This window comes from Homalodisca vitripennis, chromosome 6 (genome assembly GCF_021130785.1).
Source record: "Homalodisca vitripennis isolate AUS2020 chromosome 6, UT_GWSS_2.1, whole genome shotgun sequence".
Lineage (NCBI taxonomy): Eukaryota > Metazoa > Arthropoda > Insecta > Hemiptera > Cicadellidae > Homalodisca > Homalodisca vitripennis.
This window is the reverse complement of record NC_060212.1, coordinates 85,396,814-85,423,531: the sequence shown is the minus strand read 5'-3', so window position 1 is coordinate 85,423,531 and position 26,718 is coordinate 85,396,814. Positions and strand designations below refer to the sequence as shown.

Genomic DNA, 26,718 nt, shown 5'->3' with positions numbered 1-26,718 from the left:
AAACACTAAATACAAAGTAGGTTTTGGACTGTGTAAAATTTCCACAGATTAAAATCCATCTACTATTTTGTTGATAGTTATTATAATAAAATTAACAGTTTATTTTGAATTATATCGAAAATAGATATTGTAAACTTTAAAATTATACACTATTCAATTAAAAATTTGTTATTGATTAACTATAGGTGACCCATGTTCTGTTAACCTCTTCATGCATGACGATGTCATTTCACACCACTAAATAAATAAATATATATAAAATGTAAGATGTACTCCAAACTGTCTCTATCTCATATAGTTCACTCAAGGGTTCATAGGTACTAGCAAAAGCCACCCTACAGCACATTGGAAGCAATAGTTCATTTTCCATCCATTTTTATTCAGTCCAGCATTGTTGTTATTAGTGAGAGGTTATTTTGGCAGTTTCATAATTTTTTTCCTGATTAATGAGGAATTTTGGTCAGTTAAGAAAAATTATGTTCTGTTTTTAGGTATTATATACTAACATATTTACTAAATATATTTTTGAAATTGCTAATATAATAAAAATTAGCCACAAATTATTGATGAGTGGCAAATGACGCCACCATGCAATAAGTGAAACTATCCCCGATGCCCATTACTGATTGGTATAGTTTCACTTATTTTATTTTTTTCTTCTTCGTAGGTGGAAGAAAACATGGATACTACTGTCTTGGATGATAGTGATATTGCCGAATACTTGGAATTACATAGTGAGAATATTATTCCATCTGGGTCAGAGGATGAGGAGTGTAGTTTCTCAGGTGATGAACTATTTGAAGTTGATGTTGCCCAACAGAATATTTCAGAAGGTATTGAAATACCAGAAAATCTTCCTGAAATTTTCACAGATTTTCAAAATTTTCAGTCAATACAGGAAAACCCAAGAAGTTATAACGATCACTCGGCCTCATGCTATATCTGAGTACACCTTCATGGGAGGAGTTGACATGGCGGACAGAATGATAGCACATTACCCTCATGGCATCAAGTCTAAGAAGTGGTACCTTAGAGTATTTGTTCACATCTTAAATGTGTCCCTAGTGAATGCTTGGTTGTGCTACACGAAATCGGTTGATTGGAAAAATGGACTTGTTGCCTTTCAAATCATCTGTAGTGTAGCCCCTTACCCTCATTGCGAAAGGGTTATGTGACACGAAGAAGAGAGGAAGGCCCTCATCAATGTCTCCTAACAACACTCCAACTCTTAAAAAAAGTAACCAGTAAGCATAATTCCGGAACTGAGATACGACAAAGTTGACCACTGGCCATCGAAAGTCGAAAACGCCAGGGAGCAGCGATGCCGTTTTGAACACTGCAAGAAAAAAAAAACCAGATTCCAGTGTAAAACATTTGTGGTTTTACATGTATGTCCACACTTTATGGAAGCTTTCCATAGTAAATAGGATGTTCTTATATGGATATTTCAATAAATAAATTGATTTTAGTTTTGAAATTTATTTTTTTTTTAAATAAACATTTTTTTATTTTACAAAATGTGACAATATTTAATGTTAAGAGATTAAATACATTTTTGTACATTTATAACTTAAACATAGTACTTATTTAATGCACATGTACCAGAAAATAAAACAATTTATAAAAAAGGTAACATTAATTCTTTTATTTCCTTATTGCATGGTGGTGTCATATGACGTCAGGTCCGCCATTTTTTAACTAAGACGCAAAAAAAATTTGAAAAAATTATTTTTGTTATTACACAAGCCTATTTAACAAGAAAAACAAGTAAACAAATTTTTATTTTTATTATTTAATAATTCATGCATGAAGAGGTTAAAAGACCCATTCCCAATTTTCCTTGCTGTTTTTGAAATATAATTGAAACTAATACAAATCAAATGAAGATGTTATGAGAAAAGCTTGAAATTGAAGTAGGTACAATTTGTATTTATGTACTGTTTTTTTCAATTTTTCTAATACCTTTAGCAATGTTTTTTAATTGATAATGAGTACTAACAAACAGGTTAATTTTCGGCTTTGACCCTTATAATCCTTCAAAATATATTTCTTCTGATGTCTTACACAGTCCTGCACTCACTCCTCTGCTCAAAGCAGGTTGTGTAATCACTTTAAAAAAATTGAAAACAGTAGTATGTCACATCTTTGAATATTCGCAGCATCTTGAAATCTCCATCCTTGCAGAAGTTAGACTTTACAAAAAGAGTTACAAGGAGAAATATCAGGTGAGCAGTGATATTTTGCACTTGATGCTCAGGAAAATTGTTGAGCAGGTTGAACACTGTGCTAGAGTTTCGGGTTGTCAGTTCCTCTTTGTTGTCTTTTGCTGTGAATGTCACCATGTATAATCAATGTTAAACATCTGTAGTTTTATATATATTTTTTTTTATTTATTGACTGTTTGACCCATGATAAACAATTCATTCTCAGTGTAAAAAGCAGTTTAGCTTTTATAGCTTTAAAAATGATCTTTTTAGGGTCTCTAACCAATTGTTTAAGCCACTTATAAATGTACACAAATGCGTATGAATCATTTATTTATCACTAAAACACATACATTTAATCCTGAGTTGCAGTAAAATTGTATACAGATACGGTGATTGATTTTTCTCTAATATATGAAAGTATTATGAAGTGTTGAAGCAAGTGAAAGATAAAATTATTCTCAACTAATGGAGATGGACTTAAGTAGTGGTCCATTGTGATTCACCCAATTTTGCAAGTAAGTCAGATAAAGTACAAAATTCAAATCCAACTCACTTCCGCACAATGTTGCTTTATCTGCGGAGAGAAGACTTGTTGCCTGTACAAGTCTGATATTTTTTCAACAGAGCTTGTATACCATAAGTTCCAGTAGTCTCCATTTTCCCACATAATAACTTTTAATTGGATGAAAATGCTCAAGGTCATTAAGGAAAATCAAATCAGTTGGTCTTTTTTATGGGCTTAAAAATTACCCACCCACTACCCAAATGGGTATCCGATGGGCAGAGAGGCAAGTATTAAAGTATAAGGTAGTGTGATCAGTTTTCAGTAGGGTTATTGTTTTGAATGTTACAGTCACAGCTCATTAAAATATCTTCTCTGAAGATGGGGAAATCAAAAGCTTTATTGATTATTCCAAACATTTCAAGCATATAATTAATACCATAAATGCGTTAATGCATTATATTATTATTATGAATTAATTTATATTATTTCTGAAGAAGAGATCTGATTGTGCAGATCTAGAAACTTAGTGTCACTGATTTCTTGTTTCACTGAACAATGGCAATTGTCCTGAAAAATCCTGTTTCCTTCCCAATCCCTTCCATTGTCAAAAATAAACTTCATACAAAGAATATAATTAAAGTTTAAGTTTAGGCCATCTTGAATTCAGGTCCACAAAAAGTGGCTGAAGTACATGTTTTTACATGTATATGAAATGTGACCGAGGGGAATATGCATTTTTATACGTAAAATTTGAAATCCATATGTAATATTTCACTTGAAACATTTTTCAGTTTTGTTAGTCATGTTTTGTTTAAAAGATGTAATTTCCATAAGTCATAATAAGTAATATCTTTATATACTGTAAAATTTGTATATCCTTATCTCCAGCCGTCTTTTCTTGGTGTACAAAATGGTCCAAAGTTACTATTTCAAATGTCTAAAATTCTTTATGAAATGATCGAACAAATCTTTTTCCTATTTTTTTGTCTTCTAGGAACAAGTTAAAGCACTGTGATTATGAAATCAATAAAAATATTTACTCAACTAAGAACTGATTACACCAATTTATGTGGTGTGACCCACATTTCAACAAATAAAGTGCTTATCATGACAGAACCAATAGTTTAAAAGTATACAATTTTCAACCACTAAATCCTTATTGGGGAGCTCTAGGGACATTGGTATCAATAGAGAGATAACATAAATATATTTAAACTAAATTTATCATTTTATAATTACAGTAGTATTCTTCAGTATTTAAGATTACATGTTTTGTAGGACAGAAAAACCAATAAATAATATCATTTCTTAAATTCTTGAACATAATCACTAATTCAGTTATAATAAACAAATTTTAACCAATAATATTAAACATTTTACTTAACATTTTTAACAAAGTTTCAATTTTTTTAATTATTTTTAATCACTTTTATTAATTTATAAATATATATATATATATATATATATATATATATATATATATATATATATATTTATATCCTTATACATTCTCCTGGTAGTTTGTACAAATGAGTAATTTTAATGCTAATTAAAACAGCATTAACAATATTGTACCTACTGAGTTTTGAAGTAGTGTGCATGCTTGTATTTAGATGCTGCTTGTACTTAAAATAGTTGTAGTCTTGGTATTATTGTAGTCAGTTTTAACAACTTCTTTAGTTAACATAACCATCTCTATCCATAACCTGATTTGTTTTTTAGAACCACTTTACCATTTTCAGTTGTTTGTTTGGTCTCAGAAGATATTTTTTATAATGCCAGTTTAACCTGTTAAGAGTAAAAATTTGCTTATAAATGAAAAAAGTTCAGTGTATATCATTATATACCTGAACATTTCATACTTGGACCATAGCCTTATTGTCATTTTAATAAAAATGGTAAATTGTTTCAGAAATTAATAAAATAATTCTATTTAGGGTGGCGCAAATAAGTTGAGTTCTTTCCCTTGTTTAATTTTACAATGTTCATGGTTCTTGTTGAAGAAGGACTAAGTAAATTAAACCTATAAATTGCTTATATTCTTACAATGTGATATGAGTACAACTGAAAGAATCATGAGTTATGCTTAGACTTGTTTGGGTATTAAATTCAGTAGATGGAGTTTTATTCAGGCTGTACACACCACTAAATTTAGTATTATAATGAATGTCTTATTTTTTTTTGGATTGTAAGAGCTGGTAAGGAACAAGTAAAAGTAAGTTAGGCTTCCTTTAATTATATTATTATGTTATATAACAACTTGGTGGAGCCAATTTGTGGTCTTGGAGCATTTGATAAAAAGCAGAGACTGCCCCTACATCAGTTTCTGAAATGGTGGGTCATAGAAAAATATGAGAAATTAACTCAAATATATTTAATGATTGTAATATAAACTTACTTCAAATTCCTATGATGTCAAATGTGGCTTTTGTATTTCCTATGATATTCAGCATCAAGTAGAAATTTTTGGAATAGTAAAAATTATATTATTGAATTATAAATCCATTATTTGAACCATATCAAATAGTACCTTTAAAAGGAAAGATTCTTGTTAGGGATGTCATCCAAAGTTTTTCCAATAGAACGGTTAACATTTTAAATTGAGATGTTTCCAAACGATTCTGCTATGAAGGTTATACAGTATTTACAAAAAACTTATCAGTTATTTTCTCAATTTGACATCCATAAATGATCAGTTAGCATCTCAGGATTGATTTAACTAAACATGTGCAATAATTTGGGGGAGGGGGAGGATGAATTATATTACAAAAAAATTAATTTTAAATAATAACTATTACAGAAAAGACACTTAGTCAGAGGCTACTCAATTGATTTCAGTGACAGGGGAGGAAGTGCTTTCGTAGAACATTACCTTATAATGCAAATCTCAGGGTTTGGTTAATATTTAACTCACCCTCTTGAAACAGGACGGTTTAAGTCATTATGGAGAGATACCACCCTATTTGGTGTGATCTCTTATGACGACATAGGTAAACGGCATTGATGACAGTGACAGTTGCGCCACCCTCTAAAACTACTAACTGCATGTCTACTAAGTACAGGTGGTGAGGTAGCCGTCTGATGAGTTTTTCTGTTAGCAGCAAACAACGAGGCAGGCCGCGGCAAGCTGGGTACGCTACATTCTTTAACATCTGTTGGTGTCATGTGATCTGTATTTACAAGGTCTTATCCAAAAGTGTTTGGTTATAATCTGTTCAAGTTGAGGAAGACTTGTGGGTGATCATTATCTTGTAAAATTGATATTTTATTACTTTTCACATATCTGTCTACTACATCTTACTTGATGGCCTTTATGTTTCTTATCAACTCTAGGTATTCCGTATATATGGTAGGAAGGATGATTCAATTAGAATGATGAGTTTAACTCCAGTTCATCTTCCTCTTAGTGCAGCGTCTGGAATCTGATGCTGTCACAGACGTGGGTTCTGGAATGTGGAGTCATATTTGTCTGAAGAGATCCAAAATAGTCAGCGACTAAGAATCTCAAATTGAACTCTTTAGATCGTTTCAAAATCACAAACTTCCAGACTACAAACTATAAAATCAGATATTGTAATCTAGGTGAAGAGTGTTCTTATTGTCTCATGAGATGCACAATTGAGTGCACTACGATCTTTAAGCACGGTGGAGTGACCGAGTTGTTCCAGATTCCAGGATTCAAGTCTGTGAACAGCCTCAGATTCCAGACGCTGCACTATGAGAAGGTGAACTGGAACTAAAGTCAACATTCACATTGAATCAAACCTTCCCACTGTAGCTACTGTATGTGTACAAGACTAGTGATTCTGAGTTCAGCTCTGTTACAAATTGAGTATTTAAAATCCTTAAGTGACATTCTTTAGCATTTATTCAGTCTTATACTGTTAGAAATCTTGTTCTTAGTGTGGTGGAAATCAAAACATCAAGAACTAGAATCTATAATCTAATAAAGAATGATCCCTCAATTTAAATCAAACAAAAATATTTTTACCAAAACAATTTAATATTTTTACTATTGTAACTAATATTAATAACACTGTACTGTTCCTTGCTGGAAGAATCACTATGTTGTGAAAGTTTATTTTCAGGAAATAATGTTAATAACAATTTTTAAATTTGTTATGGTTTGCGTTATTTAAGATCAAACACTTTTTGAAAAGACTTTGTTAATCTTTCAATCCTTCTAGAGTGAATCCTTCTTTATATCTTCTCTAAACTGTCTTAATATCTTGGGATTTCATATTATTTTTGTTGACTTTATGGTGTTGTGTCATAAATGTTACTTATTCAAATAAAAAATATTTTTAACCCTTTAACCACCAGGTATACTTTTGGTTAGATATGCGAAAAACACTGGGGTGTCTTTTGGTAAAATTTAGGTTTTTTTACTTTAATAATTAATACATATTTTATTTTAGGCTATCAAATGGTTTTTTTTCTCCAAAGTAACTTCACTCTTAAAGAAAACTACTAAAAATAGTAATATTACAGCAGATGTTTAATTGTTCTGTAAAAATCCAGATTTGCACACTTTTGCGAGTATCAGTGATATGGGTTTCATATGCAAGTTTTTTTTTGTAAAGAAACTATCTCATATTGTATTCTATAGTGAAATAAATTATTTAGGTCTAGTTGATGTAGGTAACATCACTTACAGTTAAGGATTAGTACATTATTTAGAAATACAGAAGTACTATAGGCCTAACTTTTTTGTTCTCCTAAGAAAGTCGGGAAACACGCCAAAATATGATAGCAACAACCTAAATATATACAACTTTGAACTAATGTAGTGCAGATATTTTATGTTAACAATGCTAAAAACCTCCAAACCTTTTAGTTTTATTTACTAATTGTCCAGTTCTTGTTGTATTAAAGATTTTTAAAGCTCAATGAAAAGAAATGTCCATAATAAATCTTAGCAATATAATAATATTCTGAAACAATAATAAGGCATTTTAGATTAGAAATTATTAAAACCACATTAGATATTTCCTAACAAAAGTAATTTATAATCTTTAATATTTTTTGTCCTTTAATCATAATTAATTAGATTATATGTTTATTTGATCTGATTAAACAGTATAAGAACTATTTAAACTAATTCATAAGTATTACAAAGTATAATATGTTGATAAAGTGTTGTAATATATGCGTCATGTTTGAAATTATTTTGATTAAAAATGTCCTTTTGTAAAACATCCATGTATCTGCAAATAGAAGAAATGAATATAGGCCTATAATGATTATTAGCAACAAATTAGGTTAATTTTTAATCAGGTTTATATAATTTTTTATAATGAGATGTGATGAGTATGAGGGTAATCTAGAAAGTAAGGATTATTTTTAACTTTTCAAGCTTCAAAAAGCTTGAAAAGTTTCATCCTGTCACCTACCAATTTACTGCCTGCCCAATCTGTGAATGAACATGCTCCCATTCATTCTGGCAGTAACAGTAATCAATATACTGTGGTTGTTTATTGTTTACCAAGGAAATTTTAGTTGTGCATCATAGTTTTCAGTTTTGTTAAATGTGAGAACTTTATGGTGCGTAGAACTCTATTTTTTAATGCAAACTGTTTCTACAATCTAGATTCACATACTTTTTTATTAGAGATCAGTTTAAAAATTGGTTTCCATGAATTATTTTTAGTGTTTGATTTGAGTTTGCTACTGAAGATAGACACTGAGCATGAGCTTTTATCGGGCATTATTTTGTATGTCGTCTAACATGTTAAATAATTTTTAACTGAACATTTATTTATTTCATCTTAAATCCTGGAGATCTGCCTGTATATTTGTGGATGACATTTTTTGCATTAAAAATGTGGTCATGTTTGTATCTTTCACATTTAGCAGAGTTATCAATTATCCCAGGACTTTTAAATACCATAAAAATAACTAATAGTACATCAATGTTACCATTAGACTGAAGTGGGAGAGTGTCAATGATAATGAAAGGCTGTGGCTCAGCATAATAGATTAATTTCACATTGTTCCTTATTTTCTGTGTGGATAGTAATTTTCCAAATCTCTTTCTTTTGGAAAGAAAAATTCATAAGAATCCAAGTTTAACTGAAATCTATTAATTTTACAATATTTATTTACTAATCTAAAATCTCTAATCGTACTCTATTAAGTTTAGCGTATTTTTTATAAGTTGATAAAAAATCAATGCTTAATATTCATAAACAGGTTTGTATTGTGTTCAACTTTGAAATAAGCTATTTTTTAACTATCTTGCTTATTGTCTTTAGTGTACTCCTAAGCTAATCTTCTCTGTCAGCTGCTTGTGGCAGGTTTGTACTTATCTTCTTTTCTGGCTGAGTGTGCTTGTAGAGGCACTATTCTCACACCTTTGCACCGCAGATGGGGCAAAATCTAAAGGCAATTGAGCAAAATTTAAAGTCAAAAGATACTGTTGATTAATTGCCTTCAGTTTTTCCTTATGCTATCAAGCTTTTTCTTCATTAACAAAAAAAGCTATACAGACTAATATTGTTATTAGGAGTAGTTCACTGCAATAAACTGTATTTCTAAATCCCATTATTATTCCATAGTGGTAAAAGATATTGTAAAAATTATGAATTCGTATAAGATTTTGTATCCTACACATTTTTATAATTCTGAATATAGATTATAGATTTCAGTGTTTTAGACAGGTTAAGGCAATGTTCTTTTATTTTGTTTACATTACTTGCCTTGAGTAATACCAATTAATTTAACATATCAAAAATTCATATTGCTTTATTGACACTGAATTTACATAGATTCAATTGCTTGCTTTATGTGTAATTTAAACACTAATTCACTAAGTAATAAAATGTAATAACTGTTTATATAAAAAAAAAAAAAAAAAACACTCTAAAACATGGCTATGTTTTTGTGAGCAGCAGTGTCGCAGATAATTTAGAGTTTCACAAGCAGTCTGATATCAATGATACTCCCTTCCTCTACTGTGTTCTATCAGCATCTATTGAAAAGGTAAATATTATTTTGTAAATCAAGAAATGAGAAGTATTTAATATATATTACAATTTTAATTTAAAATTATATAGGCTACCTAGAAGTATAGGCTACTGATGGGCTATTTTACACCCATTTCCATTTGTTGTGTAAATTTAAGGAATGGAGGCAAACGGTTGCTGTATTAACACACAAATAGTCGGTATGCTTCTAAATGCAGATTGGAAAAGACCAGGTGGGTCTTCAGGGTTTTTTTTGTAGCTAATCAAGATGAACTGAACATTAAAATCTATCAATTGAAAATCTCATCAAGTTTTAAGTATATACAATATGGTGTAAAATTGGCAAAAAAAAACACAAAGCTGTTAACATTCAGAAAGAAATTTTTGATTAGTATTAACCGATCATAAACATCAGTAGTGTTCTTGGTTTAAATCTGTCAACAAAATGTTGACATTAGTGCTTGAGTTACTTCAATACAATAATTCTGAAATTTGATGAAAATGTTTGTTGAATCCGACATTCAACTATATTTAGATTTAGCTTATACTTTCAGAAAGTTTTCTGCCAATTTCATGAAGACTGGTTGAAAAGTTACGATGACATATGTTTAATGGTCTTTGAGAGTTGAAAATACCCACTAAGAGCCACAAAACACAATAAATGGTTTCATTTTTGTAACAACATAGGAATAGAAGGTTATATATTTGTCTCGGATGAGCAACTTCAAAATGTTGTCTTGGGTTAGCTGTGATACCACATGACAAAATTGTAAACTAAGGTTATTTCTATACTAATTCAGAGTAATAACAAATCATTTCATTGTTCCAGTGAACTTGTAGACAAATAATACTAAAATAATTTGAATATTACTAATAAATTTGATATACCTACTCCACTGTTGTTATAGCTTAGTGAAGGTTACTTTCAGATAGTCCTCGTAATTTTTTGGGACACAGTGACAAATCAGTAATGTAAAAATATGTACAAAGTAAAAATTTAAACTGTATCACTTTATTACAAAAAGTACTAATAATAAATAAAATTACATCATTAATCTGAAACGGGACATTCTTATACTTAAGAATGAAACAACCTGAATAATAAAATCTGTAAGAACATTTTTAAACTAAAACATTTTTACTCGTTTATTTTTGATCGTAAGATTACGTTAAGTATGTCATTTTATAGATATGATTAATACACAGCCAAATACTGTATTGGATTTTTTCATAAAGTGTACACTTTTAACCATCAGTGCGGAAAAGTAGAATTTTTTCCAGGATAAGCAATAACAATACCGAAAAACTATGAAGCGGTTGGGTGTGTTTCAATCATATCTTTAAAATTAGAGATCTCTCATAACTCTATAGCTAAAAATAAGAGCATAATAGTGTTTCAGATTTAATATTGTTCTCATGGTGATAACCAATATAAACTACAGCTAATACAGCTCAGCTCTTAAAAACTGTAATTCTATCTCTTTTTTATAGTTTTAAGTTTTAGTAAAAAATTTTCTGTTGAACTGAAAAAGTGCCCAATGCTTGAGTATAATTTACGCTAACCGTGTTGTACAGACATTGTCATGTCCACCGGCTATCTTCTTCATGGAATCACAGCAGCACGGCAAGCTGCTGTTGAGGGGAGATTCAGAAGGCAGCATCATGGTGTGGCAGGTGCCTGAAGTCACAGACACGCAGCTAGCGCAGATTAAGCAGGGGAATACAGACAAGCCCACCAGTAAGTGTGATATAGGCATACATCCACAGTCTCCTTATAAAGTTAGTTATGATTTTAACGGCATTTGGTGAATAAAGCAAAGGAAACTGTAAGAAGGTACATTGGTTGGGGAAAAAATTTAGAAGAATATTGAAAGAAAAAAGCAAATGGAGAATCTGATTTGTAACTGTAATTTGTCCGTCTCACATGACTGTATTATATACAGTTGGATGCATTATCTCAGATATGGGAATGGGAATATAACAAGTGCCTTACTAATTGAATTCCTAATTTTTAATATAAGAATGTATCTAAAGCTGTAGCAATCAATTTTGTTTGTCTCAGATATTTGTGGTAGTCTAAAACAAGTTTTTCCTTCTTTATGTAACAAACTTTGCAGTGCAAAAGGATAAATAATCAAGATTAAAGATTCAAAGTGTTTTTACTGTCATTAAGCACAATAATTACAGACTATACAACAGACAAAAAGTTAAAATTATGTCAAAATCAAACATCAAGGTTATGCTTATATGTTTTTATAGTGAGGGTATAGTACAATCAAAGTTTGTTCCAAGGGAAACAACTGTGAACTCTGAACTTTATAAGTGTATACTGCAATGTTTGCGACAAACATACACAACAGAAACCAAGAACAAATGAACAACATACTAGGGTAAATCAGATATAAACAGTAATTTTGCTATTGTTCTTAGAATGCAGGCTGTAACTAGATAATGCTTTGTGGAGTAGATGTTTAGTTTATGAGGAGTGGGAGAACCGTTCTGGTTAATGTTCAGTTCGGCATTGCCGTTATTACAGCCATGAATGAGCAAGCCCTTCGTCTGTTGCGCAACGGATTATCATAAAGTTTTTAACCAATGAAAGCATTGAACCGTCTAAAGTTTTAACTCATTTGCGGGTACAGTTTGGGGACAGTACACTGTCTCAGAATCGTGTGTTTACAAGGACAAGAGAATTTAAGAGTGGACGAGAACGGGTTGCAAAACGATAACCATGATCGACGCCCAAGGACAAGCCTTACAGATGATAATTCTCGTGCCGTTCAAGAGCTTATTGAACGTGATCGCAGGTTAATCATGGAAGAAATTTTCTCAAAAGTGTGTATCAGCTATGGAAGTGTTCAATGAATAATCACTGATGAGTTCAGTTTCAAAAAAATTAATGCTCGATGGGTTTTGAGATTGTTGACTGAAAACCAAAAACAGGTCAGGTCAGAGATCGCTGGAAGGATAAATTTCATTAAAAGGGGGAGGCATTTTTAAAGTACATTGTTACATGTGATGAAACGTGGATGTACCAATACACCCCAATCAAAAATGGCATGTAAGGTGTGGCGTAGAAAGGATTAAGGTTGCCCTGTGAAAACCAAAACTTGTCTCTCTGCTGTAAAAGTCTTTGCAACAATTTTTTGGACTATAGGGGAATTTTATTTGTCGATAATCTGCAAGGTTAACGTACAGTGAATGCGGCTTACTACTGTCAGTTGTTATGGTCGGCGAAAGCCACTTCTCGAAACAAAAGAAGAGACGCCCATCAGTCCTCACACCATGGCTTTGGCAAGGGAAACACCAGAAGAAATTGGCTGGAAAACCCTTGAGAAACCTCATTATAGTCCTGACTTGTCCCCCTATGAACATTTTTTGTTCGGGCCTATAACATTAGGAGGAAAACAATTGGAGATCAATGAAGAAGTAGAGGAGCATGTGCGCAATTGGTTTACAACTCCCCTTCAAAATTTGTAGGACCAGAGAATACTGAAACTTGCAAATCAGTGGCAAAAGTATGTAGATAACACAGGAGAGTATATTGACAAACATTAGAGAATAATAAGTGTATAAAGTTCTCAAATAAAGGAAAAATTAATTTTCCATTTATATTTCATTTAACCTTGTACATAAAAAGAACAACATACAAAGAAAGACATCAGAAAAATGGGCAAATGGCTTTCTTCTTCATCATGACAATGTGTTGTGTCACACCTCATTCACAAGTTTTTGGCTGAAAGAAGCCTTCCAAAAATGTTTCCAGGATAAAACATTCAAAAAAGTGCATTGCCAGCCAAGGACAGTACTTTGAAGGAGATTAAACTAATTTGATGTAAGTTTATTACTTTTGAAATAAAAATTTGTTCATTGTACTTTTTGATCACATTTCGTATGTTTGTTATAAATGTAACACTACAAAGAAAATGTAATAATAATTTAAAATTACAGACTATCGAAATATAATGTCATAATGTATTATTAAGCCTGGAATTTTTGTGTTTAGGTATGGGTCCGAAGATGGAGACTAGCCTGACAGCGGCCTGGGCTAATATGAAGCCCCCTCCTGTGGGCATACTAGATCAGTTGGTGAGTTCTATACATTACAAGTATATATGTTATTTATTCAATAAAAAATAGAGTCCATCTACCAGTTAGTCTTAATAAGAGAAGTGTTCAAAGTGTATCTGGATTTCCGATCTAGCGATGCAGAGAAGACTGCAGGAGGAGGTAGAAAGCCTGTGAGAAAGAGCCCTATAGTCGGATGCATTTCAAATCCACAAAAGTCACTTTAGAACATACTTTAAATTGATACCAAATATGAAGTTATAAAAGTTATGATAGTTATAAAATCGTAGTATAAGATTAAGAAATTCTTTTAATAATATAGAAGATGTGCCTATTCCATCTATTATAAGTCTGCGTAGGAACTATTAGAAATAGTGTGAGAGAAAATCTATACAGTTATGACAAACAGTGGTCCAGTTGTAACATAGTTTAAATTTATCCTCATCATTGTCTATTGTCTATCATTCTTCCTCAACAATCTATTTTACTGACAAAATTTGTAAAAGGTGGATAATGTACAGTATATTAGTATTAAATGATATGTAAATCCAAATTACAAGCAGTAGAACAGTTCAAATTATATTGAAAATATCTTTAATCGTTCAAGCGTGTACAAATTTGGAAGTATTGAATTAAACATTTATAATTGCTATGTTGAACAATTTAACCATGTATGATATGTTTTTGATTCACAACTGAGTGCAGGCTGCAGAAAAATAAATATTTGATTTATCTTATTTTGAAAATCTTTTCCACTGTTGTATTTTTAATATTAATATTTATAAAAAATTGCACTTTCCATACTATCAAAACACAGTGATTAAAATTGTAATACTTTAAAACAGTATTTTTCATAATTTTATTTACTTTCAGCACATACGAATACCTACTTGATCAATATCTATATTTGTTGAAGATCTAAAATATAAAATAATATACAATACTGTAATAGCACTTGATATTTTACCTCACAATTCAGTAGCGTAGCCAGAAATTTTGTTCGGGGGGGGGGGGGTCCGAAACCGGGAGATCCGGGGGACGTTTTGTGTGTTATTTGCCAATGAGTTCACTGGTAAAAGGTAAATACCAAAAATATGGGCTTTAGTAACTACGCCTTATAGAAAGTGGAAAGATGTAATAGGCAAATTCAACTCTCACAGCAACTCTAGTAGGTACCACAAATTTTCTTGTATAGCTACAGAAACTTTACGAAATTCGATTCTGGCCGAGTATAAGGCACCAAAGTGATGTTGGATTCACTGGATAAGAAAGATAAAGAACAAAACAGAGCTTCACTTAAGCTTATAATTGACACAACTATATTCTGTGGAAAAAATGAAATGTCCCTTCGGGGACATTGGGCCACTGACGGCCGAAACCCTTTAGAAAAGGAGGGCAATTTTCGAGATCAAACTAACGGTCGGAAAATGCACCTGAAAAACTCTACTGATTAGAAGTTCGGCTACTTTGGATTTCACTGATTGAGGTATTTATGAATGAGTTATAATGACGATTTTTTGTATCATTACACTGTAGACGAGTATATAATTATCGGAAAAAAATCCAAAAAATCACTTTCGGTCGGAAATAAAATACACCTGAAAAACTCTAATGATTAGAACTTCAACTACTTCGGACTTCAGTTATTGAGGTAAACGTGGTATTTTGATTGAGTTTTTTTTTTTTTTTTTTTTTCCCCTTCTGAGGGAAGAGGACACTTTGTCCCCGCACTTAGTCCTAAAAGGACCTTTGCGCCTCCCTTACTTTAATTTGTGCCCTCAAAAACCGAGGCTTTTGCAAAAACCAATCAGATTTAAGGGCTCCTGTTCTCTAATGTCCTTGGGGGCTGAGGAGATATGCTCCCAAGTATCTTTTCCTAGTCTCTACGATGGCAGGACAATCCAACCAAATGTGCTCTGCTGACTCCTCTTCTTCTCCACAGAGTCTACATTCGCTGCTCCGACTAAGGCCTACCTTCAAAAGGTGCTTCCTCAGAGGGCCATGTCCTGTCAACATTCCTAATATCAGTCTTATATCCTCCTTATTCTGGTCTAGGAGAGCTGTCCACCCTTTTGCATAAGGAGAGATAAACATTTTGGATATTCTTAAACCCGAGGCTCTGCTCCAATTCTTGTATCTTGTCCTCTTTTCCCCAATCTTTAACCAGAGCTTTAATGTTGGAGAAGGATATCCCACAACCTGGCTCAGGCCCCACCAATGTGGATTCTGCTCCCTTTTTTGGCGAGGATGTCCGCTTTTTCGTTCCCATGAATTCCTTCATGACCCGGCACCCAACCGAGTGTTACTCTGTTATTTGTTGCTAGCTCTGCTAGAGCATTCCTGCATTCCCAGACCGCTTTCGAGTCAATCGAACAGGTATCCAGTGCCTTCAGTGCAGCCTGACTATCAGAGAGTATTAGGTATGATAATCCTTTTGTCCCCAACTGTGTGAGTCTTCTAGAACATGAGTCTATTGCCATGACCTCCGCCTGAAAAACTGAGGCATGTCTTCCTAGGGGCACAGCATGTCAACTCCAGGTCCATGTATTCCATATCCTGCCCTAGAGTCTAGGAGTGAACCATCATTCCTCCCTACTTCCGATAGAGACCGTATATGGTTTTTTTCAAAGGAGTATTTCTTAACCATAGTATCAGATACTTTGGTTAGCATTTTCAGCCTCAGGAAAATTTTCCAATATCTTCATGTGGCCTTCTAGGGGAGGTAGCATTTATTACCTTTGTTCCTAGTAGCTTCATTGCGCTCATCGCAGCTGTTCTCATCACTTCCTGCCAAGAGGAGTATAACCCAGAACCGCTTCCATTGCTAGTGTTGGGCAGGAGCTCATTGCTCCCGTGATGGCTTAAGCAAGCTAACCTCTGAATACTCTGTAGCCTTCTTGCAGCTGTTGTTTGTTCGACCTTCGGCCACCACACTAGAGCAGCATATGTGACCATTGGTTTTACTATGGTTTCATAAATCCAATATATCATTTTGGGTTTAAGTCCCCATTTAAATCCAAAGAGTCTCTTACAGGCCCCAAGGGCCATTATTGCTTTGGATGTCTTGTTCCTAATATTGGGAGTTCCAAGTGAGCTTCTCATCCAGGATTAAACCCAGATACTTCACTTCTTTGTTTGGTTAATGCTGATTCCCTCCAGGACCGGTTTTTGCGAGCTGGAATTTCCTTTTCCTGGTAAAGGTAATCATATTAGTTTTTGATGGGTTGATCCGCAGACCTTCCCCATGACACCAGTTGCTTATGAAGTTCAGTTCTGTTTGTATTAGGCGTTCCAGCCTCTGCCTATGTTTTTCCCTTTAATCATAAGCACTAGGTTGTCCGCATAACATAGTAGCCTTATTCCCCTCTTCTCTGCTTTTCTTAGGAGATCATCCACTACCATCGCCCACAGGAGAGGAGATAAGACTCCCCCTGGGGGCAGCCTCTTTGGGCCGTGATCGCAGCCGATTCGTCCCCGTACTTGGCTTTCACCTGTCTGCTTTTTAGGAGGGCTACTATCCATTTGACTACGTCTGGGGAAACTCCAAAACGTTCCATCGCAGTCTTCATGGATTGATATGCTACTCGGTCGAAAGCTCCTTCAATGTCCATAAAGACGCTGACTAGGGCTTCCTTTTTCCGAAGGTATTCTCCACCTCTCTCACTAAACTGTGAGAGCAGTGGTGGTTGATTTTCCTTCTATGTATGCGTGTTGTGTGGGACTAAGTGGGTGTTCCAGTAATATTACGTCCCTTATGTGTCTATTTATTATTTTTTATCCATAGTTTTCACCATGAAGGAGGTTAGGCTTATGGGTCTGTACGAACTGGGTTTTGTTGGATCCCTGTCATTTTTTCGCAAGAACACCACTAGTGCTATCCTCCAGTTCTTTGGTATATATCCTAAGGCGGAAACTGCTTCTAAATAGAATGCTAAGGGTATTTAATAGAATATCCAGCCCCTCTTGAAGAAGGGCTGGAAAAACTCCATTCCGCCCCAGGAGATTTAAATGGCTTGAACGATCTTATCGCTCATTTAATTCTTTCGTGTGTGAATAGTCTATTAGACAACTGTCTGGCTTTTGCCACCTCCCGACTGGATCCCCCCCCCCCCATATAGAGAATAAATATCCTCATTACGAGTTAGCTGACCCCCCGGGAAGTGTGTCTCCAGAAGTAGTTCTAAGGTCTCCTTCCTGTTCATTGTTAGGTCTCCGTTGTCCTTTACTAGAGTCCCCATAGGATTTGTATGCTCCGTTTGGAGAGTTTTTTGAAGCCTGGATACCTCGGGAAGACTGTTAATATTTTTGCAGAAATTCCTCCAGGTTCTTCTTTTATTCATTCTAAGTTCTTTTTTATATTCATTTTGGGCCTGGTAGATAAGGGAGCCAATCGTCTGTCCTTTTTGCCCATTTTAATAATTTCCTCGTTTTGTTTCTTAATGTTTCCAACCTCCCAGTCCACCACGGCACATCCCTCTTCAACCGGTTTTGCCTGGGAGGACAATTTTTCTCGTAAAGCCTTTATTATAGCTTGCTCTACTATTTGTGCAGACCTTTCTAATTCAAATTCATTTTTCTGAAAGAGTCCTATTTCTTCCAACTCTTCTGCCAGGGACTCTCTGTAACCTCTCCAGTTGGTCGATTTAGGAACCCTGTGGGTCACGTATCTTTCCCCTATCTCCTCTATGTCGAACCTAATTGGACAGTGGTCCGATAGTGAGGCCTCCTTGGAGACGTGCCACCTTACTATATTTATGTTTTTGAGTCCTGTAGATAAGGGTTATGTCTAGGACTTCTTTCCTATTTCTAGTTATAAAGGTTGGGCTTGACCCTCTATTCTCTAACACTAGATCATTGCTGAACATAAACTGTAGAAGTTCCTCACCTCTCTTGTTTGTATTCGTGCAATACGTATGGTGAGCATTGCAGTCGCAGCTGAGAATGAGGGCCGAGCCTCTGTCTCTGCAGCTCTGCAATAGTCTTTCTATTTCTTTCGGTGGGCAGCTTGTTGATGGGTTGGGGAAGTAGGCTGAGGCTATAGTAACCTCTCTGTCCCCTTGCAGTGAAGCCACCTTCACTGTAGCCGCCACCAGATCTCTTGTTATTAGATCTGTAATCGGAAAGACTGTTATTAGTTTTGAAGTTAGGATACAAGTTCTTGGGTTTTCAATTGTTCGATCATAAATGAGATTACCTACCTGAGTTGTCAGTCTTCTGATGCAACCTCTATTGATCCAAGGCTCCTGGATTAGGGCGATATCCAGGCACTGTTGAGATAAACCTTCTCTTCCCAAGATGTCAGTTGCGCCCTTTGCATGGTGTAGGTTTATCTGTATTAGGCGCATACTTACGCCTTTTTCCCACCTCCCCCAGGTGGTCCATCCCCGTCTCTTCTTTTGGATTGCTTGGAGACTTTGTCCCCTTTTCTTCCTCGAGCCGAGACGGATGGTCCTTTGAGAGAAGGTCCCCTCTTCAAGAAGAGAGAACAGGTTGGTCTTTCATCTTCGACGCTGCACTGGCTTGTGGAGTAGACCTTTCAGGTAAGGTATGTCCAGATTGCTCTGACACCTTCGTGGCCTCCTCCACTTTCCATCTCTTCAGCGGTCCTTTTTTCTGTGATGACCGTCTCAGATTTCTCTGAAGTCCCCTCTTCCCTTGTGGGTTGTTCTGTGTTTTCCTTGGTGTTTCTTTTTCAGTCTAAGCTGAACTTTCCCAAACTTGTAGCCGATCCATGGACCTTCCCTTCTCAAGTTTGTTCGCTGTAGCGCAGTCGACTGCCAGGGGTGAGTAGGACAGACTTCCCCTCGTCGCTTCTCTGCAGAACGTTACATTCTCCGACAGATAGCTCTTTGTTTTGTCCTTTTAGGAGCTTCATTATCTTGTCGGTAGTGTCGAGTATATACTATCAGGAAGATAGACAGTCGCAATTCTCGCACGAGGGATTTCTTCCTCTGGTACTATCCTTAAACTGGCCTCTTCCAAGGCTTGAGGGAGTCTTGCTTTCCTTTAAGCCATTCTGCTGTTTCAGTGTTTTCAACAGGTGAAGATTAGAACCCCTTGTCTCCTGTTGATACCGTAGAATCTTGGAGAGTAGGGACCCTCCTGTTCTTCCACGATAGCTTCCAGGATGAAGCTCTGGATTCTTCTCCATCTGTTCGGTTGTGTGAGTAGGGTCTCGGGAAAGTTGGAGTGCAAAACCCCTACCCTTATACCAGCTACCGCTTGTTTGTAGGAAGGTTTCTGGGGTTGTCCAGATTGCTCCTTGTGTTCCCCTTGATTTCCTTCGTTCTTTGTTTTCTTCCTCTAATGGGCCTCCGGAGTGGATCCATCAGAGTGAGGTCTTTTCGGTTTCTTTCCCTCCTTTTGTTTGTTTAATTTTTTATTTCTTTCTTCTGGAATTGGTTTTAAGGCCAATTCCCTGGCTTCTTCTTGGGAGTACCCTCTTTTTCCGAAACCAGACCATGCGTTTCTTCCTGGCGGCTCTACATAACTTAGGCAAGTACTGGGAGCTGTCTCTCGACTTTTGCTCCCTCTTCCTTCTGGTGATCGCCCTCCAGAATCGCATCTTCTTCATCGGTTTCGACTCTGACCGAGTCGGAGGCTTTTGGACTTCTACTAGGAAGTCCGCCTGTTTTTTGGGTTTGTTCAAGATTGCTAGGGTCAGAGCCCATCATCAATCCCTCTGTGTTTCGTGAATTTTCATTCACTTTTTGAGTGCTACAAGAGCTCTCTGGTTTTGTTTTATTGTCTTTTGATTCTGTACTCATTGTGTTCCCACGAGTAGCGGAGATCTAAAGGTCACCCCAAGCATTGTCCCGCTCTACTTGGGGAAGGCTAGGTTTAAACTGGAGACTTCCAGTTTAAACCTAGCTTAAGACTGGAGGTATCCAGAGTTCGCATATTTACGACCAGGCTCTCCCTTGATCACACAGCCCTCGGCATATGGCTGTTCCACCTTGGCTTGGATACAGAAGGAAATTAGAATTAGAATAGTTTAAGATAGATTGTTGGGAAGATTACCCGACAGGTGAGAGTAGTAGGAAAAGAAAGTTAAAAATTATGGGATAGTTCAACAGAAAGCCCGCCAGATCAGCTTTGATTGAGTTAGGACGACGAGTTTTTGTTATCATTAAACTGTACTCGACTACCTATATAATTATCGACAAAAAATCACTTCCGGTCGGTAAATACAGAAGAAAAGCTCTCTAAAGATTCAAGTTTTGACGATTTTGGATTTCACTGGTTGAGTGGTTGAGGTAAAAGTGGTATTTATAATTCTGTTAGGACATTGATTTTAGGTATTAATTCAACGCCGACTAATAAATATATAATTATCGAGAAAAAAAAAACAAAAATAATCACTTCCGATCGAAATATACTAAGGAAAATGAAATAATACCTCAGTCAGTGAAATCCAAAATAGTCGGAACTTCTTATCAGTAGAGCTTTTAAAGTGTATTTTCCGACCGAAAGTGATTTTTTATATTTTTTTCGATAATTATATACACGTCTACAGTTTAATGACACTAAAATCAACGTCGTGACTTAATTCTAAGCAGCCATTTTACGTCCCCAAGACGAATTTGAACGAAATGGTCGCTAATTTAAACTGTCCAAGTCCAAGTCGGGTCGCTAGGATGGCCTCTGGGCGCTCCTCCTGGTCTGTGGGCAGTATCTGAGCAGTTGAGCTCAATGACTTGCCTGTCAACTGGAACAATTTGCTCCTGCAGCAGTCTAGCAGCTGGTCGGTGTGCCACTGAGGGCCACTGCTTCATTGAAGAGCCGGGTGAGGGCGGTCAGCTGCGCAGCTATTTCAAGACGGCTTGTAGGCTGCGCTGGGCGGGGGCGGCTGCTTCTGCTGCTGCATCAGCTGATGGCACCTCTGTTTGTTGCGGCGGAGTGGCTGGTGTATGTGGCCACTCTAGTTTCTGCCTGGGAGTTGCCCTGGGCCTCTGTGTGACCGGAAGGTCAGCCACAGATGCCGGCGGGCGAAGAAGTGGGTTGGCTGGGTTCTGGGGTTTCCTCCGGCGCTTCTTCTTCTGCGGCATGTCGTCCTCAGCTTCACTCTCCGATACGGAGTCCGCTGGTGACTCGTCCCGCGCTGGTCGCTTGGGCAGCTGGGCCGTTGATCGCCTCGCCGCTGGTTTGGTTGGCCGGGACTTGCGGCCTAACTGGACAGCTGCCGCTCTGGCCTCCTTGTAGGCTGGACACCCACGATAGTTGGCGTTGTGATCGCCGCCACAATTGCAGCAGTGACCCTTCTCCGTCGAGACTTTGGGGCAGTTCATCTTCAGATGATTTTCCCCGCAACGGACTCATTTTCTCGGCCTCCCGCAGTTGCCGGAGCCGTGGCCAAAACCTTGGCACCGGTAGCACTGCGGCGGGCCGACCGGCTTCTTGTAGACAGTGACTGAGACCCTGACATGGAGCAGGCTTGTCACGTTGTAGATTTGGCAAGCCCGCTTGGTGTCAGGGTTCTCTCGCTCACTGTCCCTGGTCAGCGTGATCAGCCAGCTCCTGGTAGGTCCCCTGGCTGTCCGAAGTCGTGCAACCTCGTCGACGGCGAAGCCCTCGTCAGTTAAGACATCGAAGAGCTCCTCATCATCGGTGTCGGGCAGTTCGCCGATTACACCCTTAAGCGATCTTTCACGCCCAAGGTTGTGAGTGTAGAAGGGCAGCTTCTTGGAACATAGGTACCGCTGAACTGCCCTGAAGTCCTCCACGGTGGTCACTTTCAAGCGATAGTGAGCACCGCGGAATGTTGTCGTCAGGCCGTCCCGCACCAACTCCTCCAACTTCTTGGCGTGGGTAGGCCAGTCCGGAACACTGTCCAGGAACAGCAAGGGTATCCCTGGGCGTAGAAACCGAAGCCGTAGGTTTGTCAGATGTCACAGTAGCAGTGGTGACGTTGTGGCCTTTAAAAAGGCCCTTTGCTGGAGCAGCGACCTTCTTAGGCGCCGAGCTGGCAGGTGGAGAGCTAGGCCTCTTAGCTGGCTGCCCGGCGCTTCCAAAGGCACGCTGTCCCATCTTCTTGAAGATGTCACTCATGTTGTTCCAGGAGTTGTTGACACAACGAGCCCTGGAGGTCGAATGTTCGCCGTGTTACAATTTAGGTTGCTTTGTGATGTCACGTGACCGCGCTCTATAGCAATACCGTGATTACACTACACTATCCGAAAGGCCGAGCCCAAAAGTATCGTTTGATACTTTATGATTTAAACGAAAGGACAATTATATTTTTAACAACGGTCACTATAATCAATTAAATCAATCAATTTAATGTTTGTAGACAAGAGTAAATGATAACTCTCCTTTTTTCTCTTGCTCCATGCTTTATTTTTTAATATGTCTTCAAATTTCGGGGGGGGGGTCCGGACCCCCTGGACCCCCCCCTTCGGTACGCCACTGCCACAATTTTAGCTCAGACACCAGAACCTGGATGGTACTACTACACATTTCCTCAGTTGGATTCCAAGAAGGTGGTCCAGACAATTGGTATTAGTCCTAGTGTAAATATTTCATATTGGACTTGATTGAAAATGTAAAGTATTGTCATGTAAAAAACAATCGCTATGCACTATCAGTCTCAAAACGATAACAATGGCAACCGGTTGTCTATTAACAGCTATCACTAATCAGTTGTTGTTCTACTAGTTGTAAAGTCCAGCTAAAAATAAAAATGTGGATATTTTTAGGTTTGTAAACATATTAGTGATTTCTGAAAAGAAAATATTGAAGATTCTTTCTCATAAACATCTGTAAAATCTAAAGGTTTGTATAGTTGAAGTTCTATACAATCCATTATAGTGATGTTGTTTGTGTACTACACACTCTTTGTCAAATAAAACAGCTGATTGTTGTGCAACTGTAGGATTGCGGGGAGATAGCTGGTATCAAGCTGATGGCGAGCATCTACTTGCCCCAGCAGAGCAGGCTGGTAGTGGGTCGCCAAGACGGCTCTATCATCATCGTGCCGGCGACACAGACCGTCATGCTGCAGTTGCTGCATGGCAGTCACCAGCAGTACGATGGTAGGCAGCAGGGTCTACAGTATCAGATTCTTTGTTCAACCACTTAAACGGTTTAAATCTTGATAATAATATGTCAGCTCATATCTACATGTTACATAAAATGTATATGTTCATATCACATAAAAATATTTTTCATTCAAATGGACAACTGGAAATAGTTCAAAATAAAATAAAATAAACACAGCAAACAGTAACATTTTACTAACTCGAGATGTATTGATGGGTTAGAATTTGGAACCTTATGTTGTGAAATTTCTTAATATAATGTGGGAATTGAGAAACATTTATTCATTTTCACTCTCTCAAAAAGAAAGGAAATATATTCCTTAATTGTCTACAAATATTTTAATTAATTAATTTTTATTATTTATGATCGTTATTTTATATTTACCCAGTATCACATAGCTTAGCTTATATTCAGAATTAAACAGTTGTGAAATATGAGTTCATTCTTCTTACTCTAAAATATTCGAAGACTATATACTACTGCAGATTTTAGGCTCTTAAATAAAATTAATACTGTCCAAACATAGCGCAGATTTCCTTTTCTAGCCTAAAACAAATTAAATGGTCTGTTGGATACACCAGATTCGGTATAAATTAGTTTTGTTAGTTTCGATTCAGTTTATTGAAAGAAGAAACAATAAAGGTCCCAAGATAGAACCTTGGGGCACACCTGTCAATAACATCATATTTAGAAATTCTCTTTTGTATGTAATCTATTGAATTTACTTTTAAAACCCAGCCAAGAATAAAAGGTTACTCTCTTTTTACAGATTGGCCACCGCATCAAGTACTCTTAGGCCATGCGGGGAGGGTGAACTGCCTTCTGTACCCTCACCACACAAATCCCCGGTATGACAAGGCCCACCTGGTGTCCGGGGGTGTGGACTTTGCAGTGTGTTTGTGGGACCTGTACGCTGGTACATTGCTACACCGCTTCTGTGTGCATGCAGGCGAGATCATGCAACTGCTCGTGCCACCCAACACATGCAGCGTATGTATTTCAGAGTTTTAATCAGTTATATATCTATTTTGACATCGTCTTGATGATGATTTGTCCATTTTGCAATAGAACTAGATAACAGATGAACATTAACAAAGTGTCTTCCAATCATTAGAAACACAAAAATATAACATATAGCAAATTTATATTTAGCTCATAGATTTCTAATGGCAGATCAGCCAAAGGTAAAAAAATAAATCTGTTAGTATAAAGATTAGTCGGAAAAGTATGGATCTCTCAGTCTTTATTTGAAAATAACAACTTTATGTATATAAAGGTGAACAGTAGAATTTTAGTAGAAGAAACTGAGTGAGACTGTTCCTGCAGGTGCGAGTGGGCAAGTGTATCTGCTCAGTGGCTAGTGATCACTCAGTGACCCTGTTGAGCCTTACTGAGCGCAAGTGTATAGTCCTGGCCTCTCGTCACCTGTTCCCAGTGGTCACCATCAAGTGGCGGCCACTCGATGACTTCATGATCGTTGGTTGTTCGGATAGCACAGTTTATGTCTGGCAGATGGAAACTGGTTAGTTCTTATTTAATTGCTTATTCGCTATTGTCTTGTTGGACCCCTCTGTCTCTGACATTTCATGTACATAAGCATTCTGTAGCCATTACACTTGTTCAGAACTAATTCTACTACCAACAGTTAACCAGTTTAGTCCCAAAATCCTGTAATGGTACACAGAGTCTTAGAGTTCCTGACTTGATATATAATATAGAACTAATAATAATACAATAAACTTAACTATATAGATTTATTAGTTTCTACTGTGTGTATTACAAACCAATATTTTTGTCACAGTTAATCTTGAGTTGAGAAATCAGAACAGGAACAGTTCCCAGCTGTTTCAATGTAACTTTACTGTAGAATATGTTATCAAACTTAGTAAAATTCCTACTTAATAACGTTGTGAGTGCCAATTAGGATCATGCCTCAGGTATTACTTTGGGATTAGAAATTAATTGTGGCTTACACCTTATACATTGTTTTGTAACATTTATTTTCTCTATACAGGTTGGTCAGTTTCATTCAAGTCTATTATTTTAAGTTAAAAATCTTAAAATAATGACAGGTAGTGATATGTACAAGTATGTATCATATGTCTTAGAGTAGTGCAAAATATGGCTTGGTTTTGATAATTTTTTTATGATTTCTGAATACTGTATGATGGTTTCAATTAAATTTCATTCAACATTACAATTTGATATTTTATAACCTCATAAGAGAATTGCTTTTACATATTTCGTCTGTGCCATTTTATCAAGTATTAAATTGGCTATAAAGAACAGAAATTTGTATAGCAAGTTTTTATAAAACAAAATGTTTTTAATAAAAACATAGGTCTTGTATGAATAAAGCTCAATATTTTCCATGATTTTATGTGACATTTAGCTGCTGGGTGTTGGAGGGCAAGGAAATGATCTCAAAATACACGTTTACTTTCACCATAATTATGCATGAGGGAGAAACTAACTACCAGAATAAATATTAAATAGTAATTCAATAATATTCAGAAGCAGGAATGTTATATTAAAAACATCAAAAATTGCTCCAATTCCTAATGAGTTGGTATTTTTGGTATACATCATAAATACTTTAACCCAGGAAATGTTGAACCCATCTAGTGTCAATTACGTAACTTCCATAGTGCGATCAACAATAAAAGTGTGGATTCGTATTTTACCAATAAAAGCATTATTAACAGTCAAAGATTCTTAAATTATACATCAATCGAAAACTTATGAGTTGTTTTCAATGTTTAGGGGTCTTTGATTTTCTTTATCCTGTTTCTAGTTGACAATCTGTGTCGTTTTTGCACATGTTATTTTATTGTTAACCTCTGAGCAGAGGAGATTTTTGTTTGTAAACAAATCATTTTGTTGTGAAGATTTTTATTCAAATTGGGCAAAGTTTTATCATACACTGATTATAATA

The 26,718-nt window shown here is 36.1% G+C and overlaps 1 protein-coding gene across 1 annotated transcript in view; it reads left to right on the top strand.

Moving 5' to 3' along the window:
* The window catches only part of LOC124365449 (WD repeat-containing protein 7), a gene marked incomplete at its 3' end in the record, with an annotated part of 248,780 nt that overhangs the window by 24,578 nt on the left and 197,484 nt on the right, over positions 1-26,718 (top strand). Inside the window, exons 8-14 of the mRNA XM_046821431.1 lie at positions 5,814-5,843; positions 9,603-9,693; positions 11,253-11,415; positions 13,684-13,766; positions 23,617-23,776; positions 24,553-24,773; positions 25,110-25,305. Coding sequence (XP_046677387.1) covers positions 5,814-5,843; positions 9,603-9,693; positions 11,253-11,415; positions 13,684-13,766; positions 23,617-23,776; positions 24,553-24,773; positions 25,110-25,305 — 944 coding nt within the window. The remainder of the gene's footprint in view (positions 1-5,813; positions 5,844-9,602; positions 9,694-11,252; positions 11,416-13,683; positions 13,767-23,616; positions 23,777-24,552; positions 24,774-25,109; positions 25,306-26,718) is intronic.